The sequence below is a fragment of the Gymnoscopelus braueri genome (assembly GCF_963280865.1).
Source record: "Gymnoscopelus braueri genome assembly, chromosome: 22".
Taxonomy (NCBI): Eukaryota; Metazoa; Chordata; class Actinopteri; order Myctophiformes; family Myctophidae; genus Gymnoscopelus; species Gymnoscopelus braueri.
The window spans coordinates 6,224,438-6,236,597 of NC_137624.1; the positions used below are offsets into that span (position 1 = coordinate 6,224,438).

The window sequence follows — 12,160 nt, forward strand, 5'->3', positions numbered from 1 at the left end:
TGTAGATCGGCAATTTTTTCCTGTCTGTCATTTAAGAAGCAAATGGACCATATCAGAATGTTTCGTTTGTAAACACAATGTCTATGGATATTTACACACACAGTATACAATCGTGTCCAGAATATTAGCTATGTCTAGTTTGTCAACCTGTGGATACTTAGATCAAAGTAATATATTTATAATAGTCAATAACAATATCACAAGGGTTCCTATCTTCCAGAAATAAAGGTTAATGAATAATACTGCTCCAATCCCTCGCTGCCGGCTTTATCAACCCGGAAAAACTTTTTTGGGCTTTCAACAAAATGTAAGAAGGGGGGGGGGGGGGGGTTCAGAGAAAAAAAGGTTGGGAACCACTGAACGACACTTGGCAAACAAACCACACAGAATGAAAGATGGAAACCTGCTGCGGCATACAAGAACCATCCTCTTTGTTTACTTATTGTTATTCCAGGAGCCACTCCATTTTCTTACTTATTAACCCTCCATTCTATGTGAAACAGATCTGATAGACGACTGTACTTGGTCTGCTGTTGTTTCCTTCAACACCGAATCTCTTTGCCAGAAATAGCCGATCTACAAACTCACAACATGTCGCACCGCTGCGCTTTGTGAGTTTGTAGATCGTTCCTCCCCAGAAACCACTTGGAGTTCAAGTGGTTAATGTTGATGTGGGGGCACCTGTTACAAATTGACACACAAATTTTGACCACAGTACCACACACAGTACCATAGTATTTTTGACTGTACTTTACTACTCGTACCATGGCATTTTTTTACTGTACTTTAGTACTCGTATACCATGGTATTTCTGGCAGTACTTTAGTGCTCAAACCATGGTATTTCTTACAGTATTTTATGTCACAGAGTACTATCAAAAATAGCTATTTTATTTGTACCATGGGATGTACTGTTTCAACCATAGTGAACTTCTAAATTATTAGTATGCCTGGTAGAATGTGGATAGGCTAGCATAGCAGTGAAACAGTTAAGTTACTTTTGCGTGAAATACATTTTTAGCCCTTTGCAGATTTTTTTTTCTCCATAAGAATGTATAGAAAAAACACGATTGGTTTGCTGGGTGTTTGACTTCAGCTGATAACGTTGAAATTACATGTTCATGGTAATTAATCTAAACAGTTTGATTGGGAATAAAGAGGTGGTTCAGTAGTTAAATAGGATTATTATACTAATATTATATAATATACCCATGAGCTGAGCTGTATGCAAAAAACAACAATGGAAACTGTTTGTTTATGACAAATAAAATACTGAAGGCATTGAGTGCTATTTCCATTGTCATATTATAGTTATTATCACAGAGACATTATGCATTGATATAAATGTACAGAAGTCCAAGCACCATAGTCACCAGACTCACCACCATACTAACTCTTGAACCGTAGGTCATATAATCAAAATAGTTTTTCCCTTGGATTATTTGGATCATTACGCAACTCGTATGTGATCAAGTATCTGTACGATTTCTCATATTCCATTCCAATTGGCTATGATTGCTTTTCAAACTTTGCAGGAGGATCCCATTTTACACGAAATGGGTCCCATTTTGCACCCATCGGTCCAAAGCACCGCTGGACCGATGGGTGAGAAACTTTGAACGCACACTCCCAGTAGGCGAAGGAAGAACTTCCACCCAATTTTGTTCAAATCATAGTGCTCATCTATGTCATCTATGGTGCTTCCTATGGTGCTTCCCTGTCTTCTGTGGTGCTTCCTATGGTGCTTCCCTGTCATCTATGGTACTTCCTATGGTGCTTCCCTTTCATCTATGGTGCTTCCCTTTCATCTATGGCGCTTGCCTGTCATCTAGCTCGTTTTGCACAAAATGCCACAAATCACGAACACAGCTCCCGATTGCTGTGAAACTTTGCACACTCCCACAGTAGGCAGTGGTGGAAAAAGTACTCAAATTCTTTACTTAAATAAAAGTACCAATACTGCAATATAAAAATACTCTGTTACAAGTAAAAGTCCAGAATTCAACATTTACTTGAGTAAAAGTACAAAAGTATTGTCATCAAAACTTAAAGTATCAAAAGTAAAAGTACTAAATATCGTTGCCTTGCTAAACTAATGGCCTATGTCATGTTTTTTTTTTTTTTAAATCAGGAAAAATAAAAAACTGATCCAAAACAAAACTATATGGTATTTCTTAATCATTTCACCTAAAATGTTTATAACAAATTATGACTATTAAAATAAAAATGACACTGTCTGTCAGTTATGTAACATAAGAGATTTAAATAGGTTTAAATAGGATTAAATCTGACTTAGGCCAAAAAAGAAAATTTAAATGGCCTAAATCAGTAAATAATTCACAAAACCATGTGACTTAGGCCCAAAAAAAGCCTATTTAGGCCTAAGTCACACTAGGGAGTTAGGCCATTATACTAAATAGGGAGGGAACAGCATGAAGCATGATCCTTTTCAATTAGGAGGTAGACGATCTTTACCAGAGGTGGCCAGTGTCATGAGGAGCTGACTTAGGCAAAAATATAATTTTCCTCAAAAAATGACTTAGGCTATTAGTTTAGCAAGGTATTAGATAGATATAGATATTTGAAAATAGCAGATCTACTAGCTCACAATGCGTCGCGATGCAACGCGTTGTGAGCTTGTATAAAAATATATAGGGCTGAAGTGGTTAATGTATGTTTTATAATTTATACCTGAAAAGTAACTAGTAACTAAAGTTTTCAAATAAATGTAGTGGAGTAAAAGTACAATATTTGCCTCTGAGATGTAGTGGAGTAGAAGTAAAAGTATAGACAATTGGAAATACTCAAGTAAAGTACAATTACCTCAAAATTGTAGTTAAGTACAGTACTTAAGTAAATGTACTTTCCACCACTGTGTAACTCTGAAGGCGCGTTCCCACAGAAAGATTTGTTCGAGCGGCACAATTACATACAGTCAATGCAACAAAGTCACTTGGTGCTACGTCGCATAGCAGCCTTGTTATAATGGTGATGTAAAATCCCAACTGAGGTGACATTCACTTCCCCCTCCAACGCTGACCAGCGTGACTAAAGTGGAGTGATTAAGCGACTACAAAGATATTTTATATTTTGATGGGAATGCACCTTGAGACATGGAGGAGGGTCCATTTAGTTCCATATGTACAGTCTCAAAGTTATGGGGGTCTGTGGCCTAATGTATACCCAGTGGTGTAAAGTAACTAAGTACATTTACTCAAGTACTGTACTTTTTTTTTAGGTACTTTTACTTGGAGTACTGGAGTATGTCCAATTGTCTATACTTTTACTTCTACTCCACTACATCTCAGAGGCAAATATTGTACTTTTACTCCACTACAATTATTTGAAAACTTTAGTTACGAGTTACTTTTCAGATATAAATCATGACATTATAAAACGTACATTAACCACTTTATCCCTATTTTATACATAGGCTATTTGAAAATAGCAGATCTACAAGCTCACAACGCGTCGCATCTTGTAGATCGGCTATTTTCAAACATTTTAGTACTTTTTAGTACTTTTGGTACTTTAAGTACCTTTTGATACCAATACTTTTGTACTTTTACTCAAGTACATTTTAAATTCCGGACTTTTACTTCTAACAGAGTACTTCTACATTGCAGTATTGATGCTTTTACTTTATTAAAACATTTGAGTACTTTTTCCACCACTGTGTATACCAAGCAAGGTGTCCTTGACTTTAAAAACACTGGAATAGACCTTCTAGCAGAATCCAGTACAAAAATGTACAGGACATCAACATTGTAGATTCACTATGAATGACTCTGAATTATTTTTTATTCTTTTATTGATGCAAGTAAAGACATTGAAGTTATAAGCAGCTTAAATCAAACCATCTGTTCCATTCATGTTCTTCTCATTATCACCACAAGAGCTGATGTCACTGTTAATGTCACCACAACACCTGTTAATGTCACTTGTCTCTTCATTCCTTCAGTAGTGTTACAGCGATAGCAAAGCAGTATATTGGACATGAGTATATTTATAGATATAGGAGTCACACGCGCACGCACGCACGCACGCACGCACGCACGCACGCACGCACGCACACACACACACACACACACACAGACACACACAGAGAGAGACAGACAGACAGACAGACATGCAATAATATGTAATAGTGTGTATTTGTGCGTGCATGTGTGTAATCTCCATGTTATTCACTGGGCTCCAGCTTGTTTTTTGCAGACAGAGGCATGTTTGTGATCACACTTATCATCGTCCCAAAGTTGGTCACCTGTATAAATGCAAAGATAAAGTTGAGCATTAAAATTGTTTACAGACACATTAAGTATTATATTGAGTTGTTAAAGACATCATTAGTGATATGAAATTGTTTTGTTGAAAGGTTAACCCTTGCATTGTTTTAGAAACCTGCATACACTTTTGTGCAATTTTACATGTGATTTAACTCAGCCCAAAATACTCAAAAAATAATTATTTTAATGTATTTTTTTTCTCCCACTCCCACCTCATAGCTGACTTGTTATGCATTCATATCCATATAAACACTTTTAAAATATTATTTTGGGTTAGGGTTAGGTATCTTTCAATATATCTCGTTTTCAATCATACATTTTTTTAAATTCACTCATTCCATTTCCCGTAATGAAGACAATGGATAATGATGTTATCTAGCTATAATAGACTAATATTAGAACACACTTAAAAAAAATACTTGTTTTAGTTAAAATGTTAATATTATTAAAAATAGTGACATCTGTGGGGTCAAATAATGTATCCGGTAGGAGACAAAGTAGATTATTTGTGTCTCCTACCGGAAATACACACGGTCATCAAATTATTGTCTTAGGAATGCCACAAAAACAAAAATAAATCCATGAAATCAAGGCTTCATGGGGTGTGTAATTGATAGAAAATAAGTAATTTTTTGGGTGAACTCCTCCTTTAAGGTTGATGGGGTCGCCAAAAACATTCCCTCATAATATGGGGTCGTGGTATAAAACAGTTTGAGAACCCCTGCTCTAAAGCAATGATAGCCATCAGAATATAGAGCTATTCAACATGTATACAAAAATAATAAATTAATTAATTCATAATATTTTTTGCATAATACATTATATATATATATATATATATATATATATATATATATATATATATATATATATATATTTAATATGATATATATTTATTTATTTACTATTATTATTTTATTGAATTCAGATTGTTGAGACTTACTATAGTAATAGTTCATAGTCAAGTTCATAGTCAATATATATGAACTTCCGACACGGACACGTCCGGCAGTAAATGACTTCCCCCTGGTGCCATTTCCACGCACTTTAGTTCCACCCTGCTCCCTAGCTCCTTTTTCTTTGAGCGTGGACCAATAAATGCACCTACTAATTTTAATGTTCAAAACAAGCCTCCTTGCCTCCCAGTGCCTGTATTTCCTTCTCTTAATCCCATCTTAATTCCCATTTTAATTAGCCATAGACACTTTAAGCCCCCGCATGTCAATCGTGGGGTTGACCATGCCCACCTGAGGCCCCTGAGACGTGCCCTATCCCATCCTAGCCCTGAGGTTAACCTCAACAAGTCTTATTTAACACCCGATCAATCAAATATAAAACCTTTATTTTAAATGACCTTTTTACTTCACGCAACTTGGATTTTATGTTTTTAACTGAAACCTGGACCCAGGCTGGAGAGTGTGTATCCTTCTCCGAATTGCTTCCCCCTAACTGCACCTTCTTCAGCTCCCCACGCACCACTGGCATTGGTGGTGGCCTAGCCTCAGTGTTCAAAGCTAGTCACAACTGTCTACCGATTCAATCCGAAGTTAGCTACTCCAGCTTTGAACTGCAGTCCTTTGAACTGAAATTGTCATCCCCTGTTTTTTGTGCTGTGATATACCGCCCTCCCAAATACAACAAGGACTTCATAACCGATTTCAATGACTTTCTCTCTGGAACTATGATGCATTATGACCATATACTTATATCAGGTGACTTTAACGTCCACGTCTGTTGCGAGTCTAAACCTCTAGTCAAAGACTTCCTAAATCTATTAGATTGTTATAATCTCACCCAGTCAGTCACTGTCCCGACTCACAACAAGGGTCACATATTAGACCTTGTTCTGTCCCATGGACTCACTGTTTCCCCCATTGTACTGTGCCCCTTATCCTCAACCTCGGATCATATTCCCATTTCATTCACTGTTTCTATTCCCTGCTCAGAGCCTATTTCTATTGCCCCCACACACCGCTCGCGTGCGATTAACCCCTCAACTCCATCACAATTCTCTGCTATTTTTAATGCACCTCACCCTCCTGACGACAGTGGTGCTTGCAGTGCCGAGACACTAATTTCTAGGTTCAACCTCACATGCACTGATATTCTTAACTCCGTTGCCCCCCTCAGGAATTCACGCACTAAAGCACTTTCTGAGCCATGGCTCAACGACTCAACCCGCGCTCTTAGACGCCTATGCAGGCAAGCCGAGAGAAAATGGCAAAAAGATAAACTTCACGTCTCATTAGAGATCCTACGGGACCGCTTCTCTGACTACCAAATAGCCGTCAAACGTGCAAAAACGGACTATATCTCCACCATAGTTTCTAATAATTGCCACAAACCCCAAGTTCTTTTTAATGTTTTTAACACCCTCGTAAACCCACGCACTTTACCCTCCTTTGTGCCTTCATCCATCCTCTGTGAGAGTTTTTTAACATTTTTTATTGATAAAATCAATATCCTCAGGTCTGCTCATACACCTGCCTTCCATGTCCCTGCCCCTCCTCTACGTCATGCATCCTTCGACAAATTCGATCCCATATCCCTCTCTGCACTGTCAGATATAGTCAGTCACCTACGGCCCACAAACTGCCCATCTGACAGCATTCCCTCTCGCCTCCTAAAAAATGTTTTTAGCTCAGTCGGGCCTACAATTTTAACAATTATTAACACATGCCTCAACACAGGGTGTGTCCCAGCAGTCTTTAAACATGCTGTGGTACAGCCTTTAATTAAAAAAAGAAAAATCTTGACCCCTCCGTTTTATCAAATTTTAGACCCATTTCCCAGCTGCCTTTCATGTCCAAGGTCCTGGAAAAGACAGTTTATGCTCAACTGCAACTGTTTTTAAATACCCACGACATCTATGAAAAATTTCAGTCCGGTTTTAGATCAGGTCACAGCACAGAATCGGCACTCTTAAGAGTTTTTAATGACCTTCTTTTAACTGTAGACTCTGGCAGCCCAGCTGTCCTGGTTCTGCTTGACTTGACAGCCGCTTTTGACACGGTAGACCACAAAATTTTATTAGCGCGTCTCAAATACAATGTAGGCATTACTGGCACCGCCTTACAGTGGTTTAAATCTTATTTAACAAATAGGAGTTTTTCCGTCAAACATGGGGAATTCTCATCCTCTATGGCCCCTCTGACCTGTGGAGTCCCTCAAGGCTCAATCCTGGGCCCCATACTCTTCTTATTATATATACTTCCCCTAGGTGAAATCATAGCCAAACATAATATATCTTTTCATTGCTTCGCCGACGACATCCAAATTTATCTGCCCCTTAAGCCAAAAGATAATAACCCAGATCATAACCCATCACAATTACTACAGGACTGCCTAGCAGACATCAAATCTTGGATGAGTTCAAATTTTCTTAATTTAAACGACAGCAAGACAGAAATCATAATTTTCGGCCCCGATTCTCCCATTCCTCCACCCGTCATCCTTGGTCCCCTTAGCACCTATAATCGCTCCTCTGTAAAAAATCTTGGTGTCACTCTAGATTCAGCACTCAAATTAGATAAACATGTTAGCTCGGTCGTTAAAACCAGCTTCTTTCACCTCAGACTCCTAGCCAAGATCAAGCCCTATCTCTCGCAACATGACTTCGAGAGGGTCATCCATGCTTTTATTTCGTCAAGACTAGATTATTGCAATTCTTTATATATAGGCATTGACCAATCATTGCTGAGGCGCCTGCAGTTGGTCCAAAACGCTGCTGCCCGTCTCCTCACTGGGACAAAGAAGCGTGACCACATCACTCCAGTTTTAGCCTCGCTCCATTGGCTCCCTGTCCGTTTTCGAATAGATTTTAAAATTGTAATGTTCGTTTTTAAAATTCGAAATGGGTTGGCACCCCCGTCCCTTGCCGATCTAATTTCTAATCATTCTCCACTCAGAGCCTTGAGGTCGGCTGACCAGCTACTGCTGGAGGTGCCGGCAACACCCACGAAAAAAAACAGGGGTGACCGGGCCTTTGCAGTGGCTGCCCCCAGGCTCTGGAATATTCTGCCCCTGCATATCAAAGCGGCCCAGTCGCTAGCTACCTTTAAATCTCAACTAAAGACTCATTTTTTCTCCCTGGCTTATAGTGCCATCTGATGTATCCCTGCCTCTCCATCGACTGGTGCTAATGGTTGATTTGTTTTTATTTGCACTTAATTTTTGTTTGCTACATCTGCTTACTTTGCATTGTTTGCTCTTTGTTGTGTGTTTTTTACCTGTACAGCACTTTGTTTGATTCTGTCATGTGAAATGTGCTATATAAATAAACCTTGATTGATTGATTGATTGATTGATATATATATATATATATATATATATATATATATATATACATATATATATATATGTATATATATTTTTTTATTTTATAATTTTTTATATCTTATTCTTTTATTCAATTCAGATTGTTGAGACTTACCATGCCGGTTCACAGCCATGCAGTGCTGGCCTCCGAAAGAGTTGGTAGGTTGTCCACTGCCCCAGTCAGTGAAGGTCATTGGGCGACCGTCACTCCACAGCCAAACACCCTCCTAGATGACAATATAATAATAATAATAATAATAAATCAACACAATAGAACATGTCACCTTTTAGAGTTCTCAACCGGCCTGAAACGTTAACACATCCATGAATGGACCGTAAATATAAAGACTCACCAGTCATCACTAGGCTACTGCAAAGATCCAATCAGAACTTCCACAGTGCATGGTTTCCACATTGTAAAAAAGTGAGCTTGAGCGAGCCCACTACTTACTGTATAATCCATTCATTCATCGGTTTGTTTTGCACAACAATCACGCACCTTTCTAGTCGTTATTATTATCAAAAGAATAATGACTTAAGTGAAGTAAAAGTAGTCTTCATATATAAAAAATAATTAGAGTAGACACTTTCTTACTCTTGTAATAAAGTGTCTAGTGAAAAGATCTGAGTTACTGTTTAAATAATCAGAATGTAATTGAACTGTGTAAAATATAAAGTGTTTGTCCAATAGAAGTAAACATAATTGTCTCTCTGAATGAATTAAAGGTAGGGCAAGTAATTTTCTTTGGCTACAATAAGTGTTAAATAGCTATTCTGACTCCTGTGACAGAACAAACACTCTATAGCAATGATTACTATCAAAATATAGAGCTTTAACCTTTTAACATAAAGCTTTTTGTTTTAACCAAAAAATATCCCTTACCCAACCTTTAAGCAAATAGGACACGCATTTTAATAAAACATGGGTAACAATGAAAGGAACAAACATAATGTAACCAAATCGTATGGAAATGTTTGCTTTTACTCCATTACATTTGTAAAAAAGTATAAATAAAATTTAAAATTTAAAAGCCTTCAGAAATATACATCAAAACATTACTTAAAGTTGTACAATGCAGAATCACAAATAACGATTTTTAGCAACCTCTGCTGGTCACTACCGTCACTGCATACAATTTCCCTAGTCCTCGATTACCCAGAATTCCATTCGTTTTCACCGGAAGCCGGAAGCGTTTCAAAAAGCGATCTTTTAATTGTTTTATACTATCTACGGATCGTTTCTCTTAGCCAGTGGAGCATTAGTTACCATGAGCTATGCTTTCTTTTTCTGTTCTTTTTCGATCTTCCAATCCTACATTATCTTAAAATCAGCGTGAGGTTCCTTTTTATTAATAGCGCGGTAGTTCCTGGCCAAACAGGAAACCGTTGCGGTAGTTCCTGAGGACGTCGGCCACGACGTCATGACGTTGGCCAGGAACGTCATTTTCCCGGGAAAGTCCCCCCCGTACACGTTCAATAGAAAATATATAAATAAAAGGCTTCCGGGGGTGAAATTCACGGAGTGGGTGTTGTGAAACTTTTGCCACTCGCAAAAGATATACAATTTAACTTTAGTTTTGTTGAAAACGTTACCTAGTATTACTTTAAGAAAATGCAACTGAGTAAATATAACTAATTAGGTCTCCCTCTGACAATGTCAGGACAATAGACACCATGTTGTGTTGTATAGTAGGTGTATGTTGACATTCAGGTATAGTATTAGTGTAATAGGAGGTGAAGTTTCATCAAACAGTGTATTGTTACTGTACCTCTGTTGCATCGTAGCCTCCAATCCACGCGGGAGTCGTTGCACCAGTTGTGGAAAGGATCAGGTCTTGAATGAATGTGAGCTCTGCTTTGCTCTGTATGGATGCAAGGTTTCCACCCTGCAACAAACACCCTTTCTACAGAACAGAATAAACAGAAGACAAAAAAGACTATTAGTCAAATAAGATCGATCGATCGATAGATAGATAGATACCGTAGATCGATCGATCGATCGATAGATACATACATAGATACATACTGTACATACCTACATAGACTGACAGATAGAGTAAAAGACAATGTTTTGTGTATTTCATAATATGTTTGTTCATTCTAATTACCTCTGCATGGGCCCAAGAACTCAGAGTTCTGTCAAATTTGTAACAGTGACCAGACAATTCATTCCATCCACTTGGGCAAGATGGGCAAGGGCATCTCTTGACGACCACATGCTCTCCTGAAAAGACAACGGACACTTGAAGTCAACTGTTTGAAAGCAGCAACAAAAACAATGAAATCCTAGTCCATACATGCATTTCCACACACCATCAATGACTAAGCTCTCTCTCACTCTCACTCTCTCTCTCACACACACACACACACACACACACACACACACACACACACACACACACACACACACACACACACACACACACACACACACACACACACACACCTGCAGCAGGAGCAGCAGCAGCAGCAGTCAGAGCCATCACAGCACCGAGAAGTAGAGACACGCTCAGCACCCTCATGTTCATGATGATGATGAAGATGACGAAGAAGATGATTTCCTTCAGTAAAAGAAACAGACATGTTAGAGATACTTCTGAAAGTCAGAGGAGAGGAGAGGAGAGGAGAGGAGAGGAGAGGAGAGGAGAGGAGAGGAGTGGAGTGGAGTCAAACCTTCAGTAGAATGATGTGTTGTGGTTCTTCCTGTGTTGAAGTGTTGAATATCAGAAACAGCAGCTCTTGTTGCTTATATACACTTCATGTGGGTATGAAATTGTACACGCTTTCACATGATCAGAATACAGAGGGAATGCAGATGAGCAGGACATGTCAAAATTATCCCTGGTGTCTCTAAGCATGAGACATTTGACCTGCCAAGAGTTTATGCAAAACCTGTAATTATCTTGCTGGCGTTCTTTTAAGTCAGTGAATAAAGAGTATGATGTTGTAAACATAAACCTTGGTTCCATGACTGGATCTGATTACCGCTGCAGTAAGTTTCTAGTAGAATGTGTTTTACATTTTCATGACAATTTGAACCAATTCAGATCGTCTGACACTCATAAAAAAAATTATGTGATGGCCATATAGTTTGGAATTTATTTTGATAGCATTTAACCACTGAAGTCCATACCTTTGTCATATGATGAATAATGAAATAGCCAATCTACGTACAAGCTCATGAGTCCTGTAGATTTTTTTATGAAAAGATATATATACATATTTTTATCTATTTAAATGAAATGTTTTTTTCTACAGTATAATGACATGCCCAAAGTAGGTTGCATGTGTTGATAAGCAGTGCCCATTGAATAGAACAGTTTGGTGTAAAGCAGTGAAGCTTACAACGCGTCGCATCGCGACGCGTTATGAGCTTGCAGATCTGCTATTTTCAGATATTTTAGTACTTTTACTTTTGGTACTTCAAGTACATTTTGATACCAATACTTTTGTACTTTACTCAAGTCAATTTTGAATTCTGGACTTTTACTTGTAACAGAGTATTTCTATATTGCAGTATTGGTACTTTTACTTAAGTAAAGAATTTGAGTACGTTTT

The 12,160-nt window shown here is 38.1% G+C and overlaps 1 protein-coding gene across 1 annotated transcript; it reads right to left on the minus strand.

Annotated features, from left to right (window-relative positions):
* Positions 1 to 6,859: 6,859 nt before the first annotated feature.
* LOC308078331 (galactose-specific lectin nattectin-like) lies at positions 6,860 to 11,352 on the minus strand (the record flags this gene model as incomplete). Its single annotated transcript, XM_080419449.1, has 6 exons — positions 11,276 to 11,352; positions 11,049 to 11,163; positions 10,711 to 10,826; positions 10,372 to 10,506; positions 8,718 to 8,829; positions 6,860 to 6,936 (listed from the first exon to the last, which is right to left on the minus strand). Exons 2-6 carry the CDS (start codon positions 11,128 to 11,130, stop codon positions 6,860 to 6,862), a joined length of 522 nt encoding a protein of 173 aa, XP_080275575.1. The 5' UTR covers positions 11,131 to 11,163; positions 11,276 to 11,352.
* Positions 11,353 to 12,160: the final 808 nt, after the last annotated feature.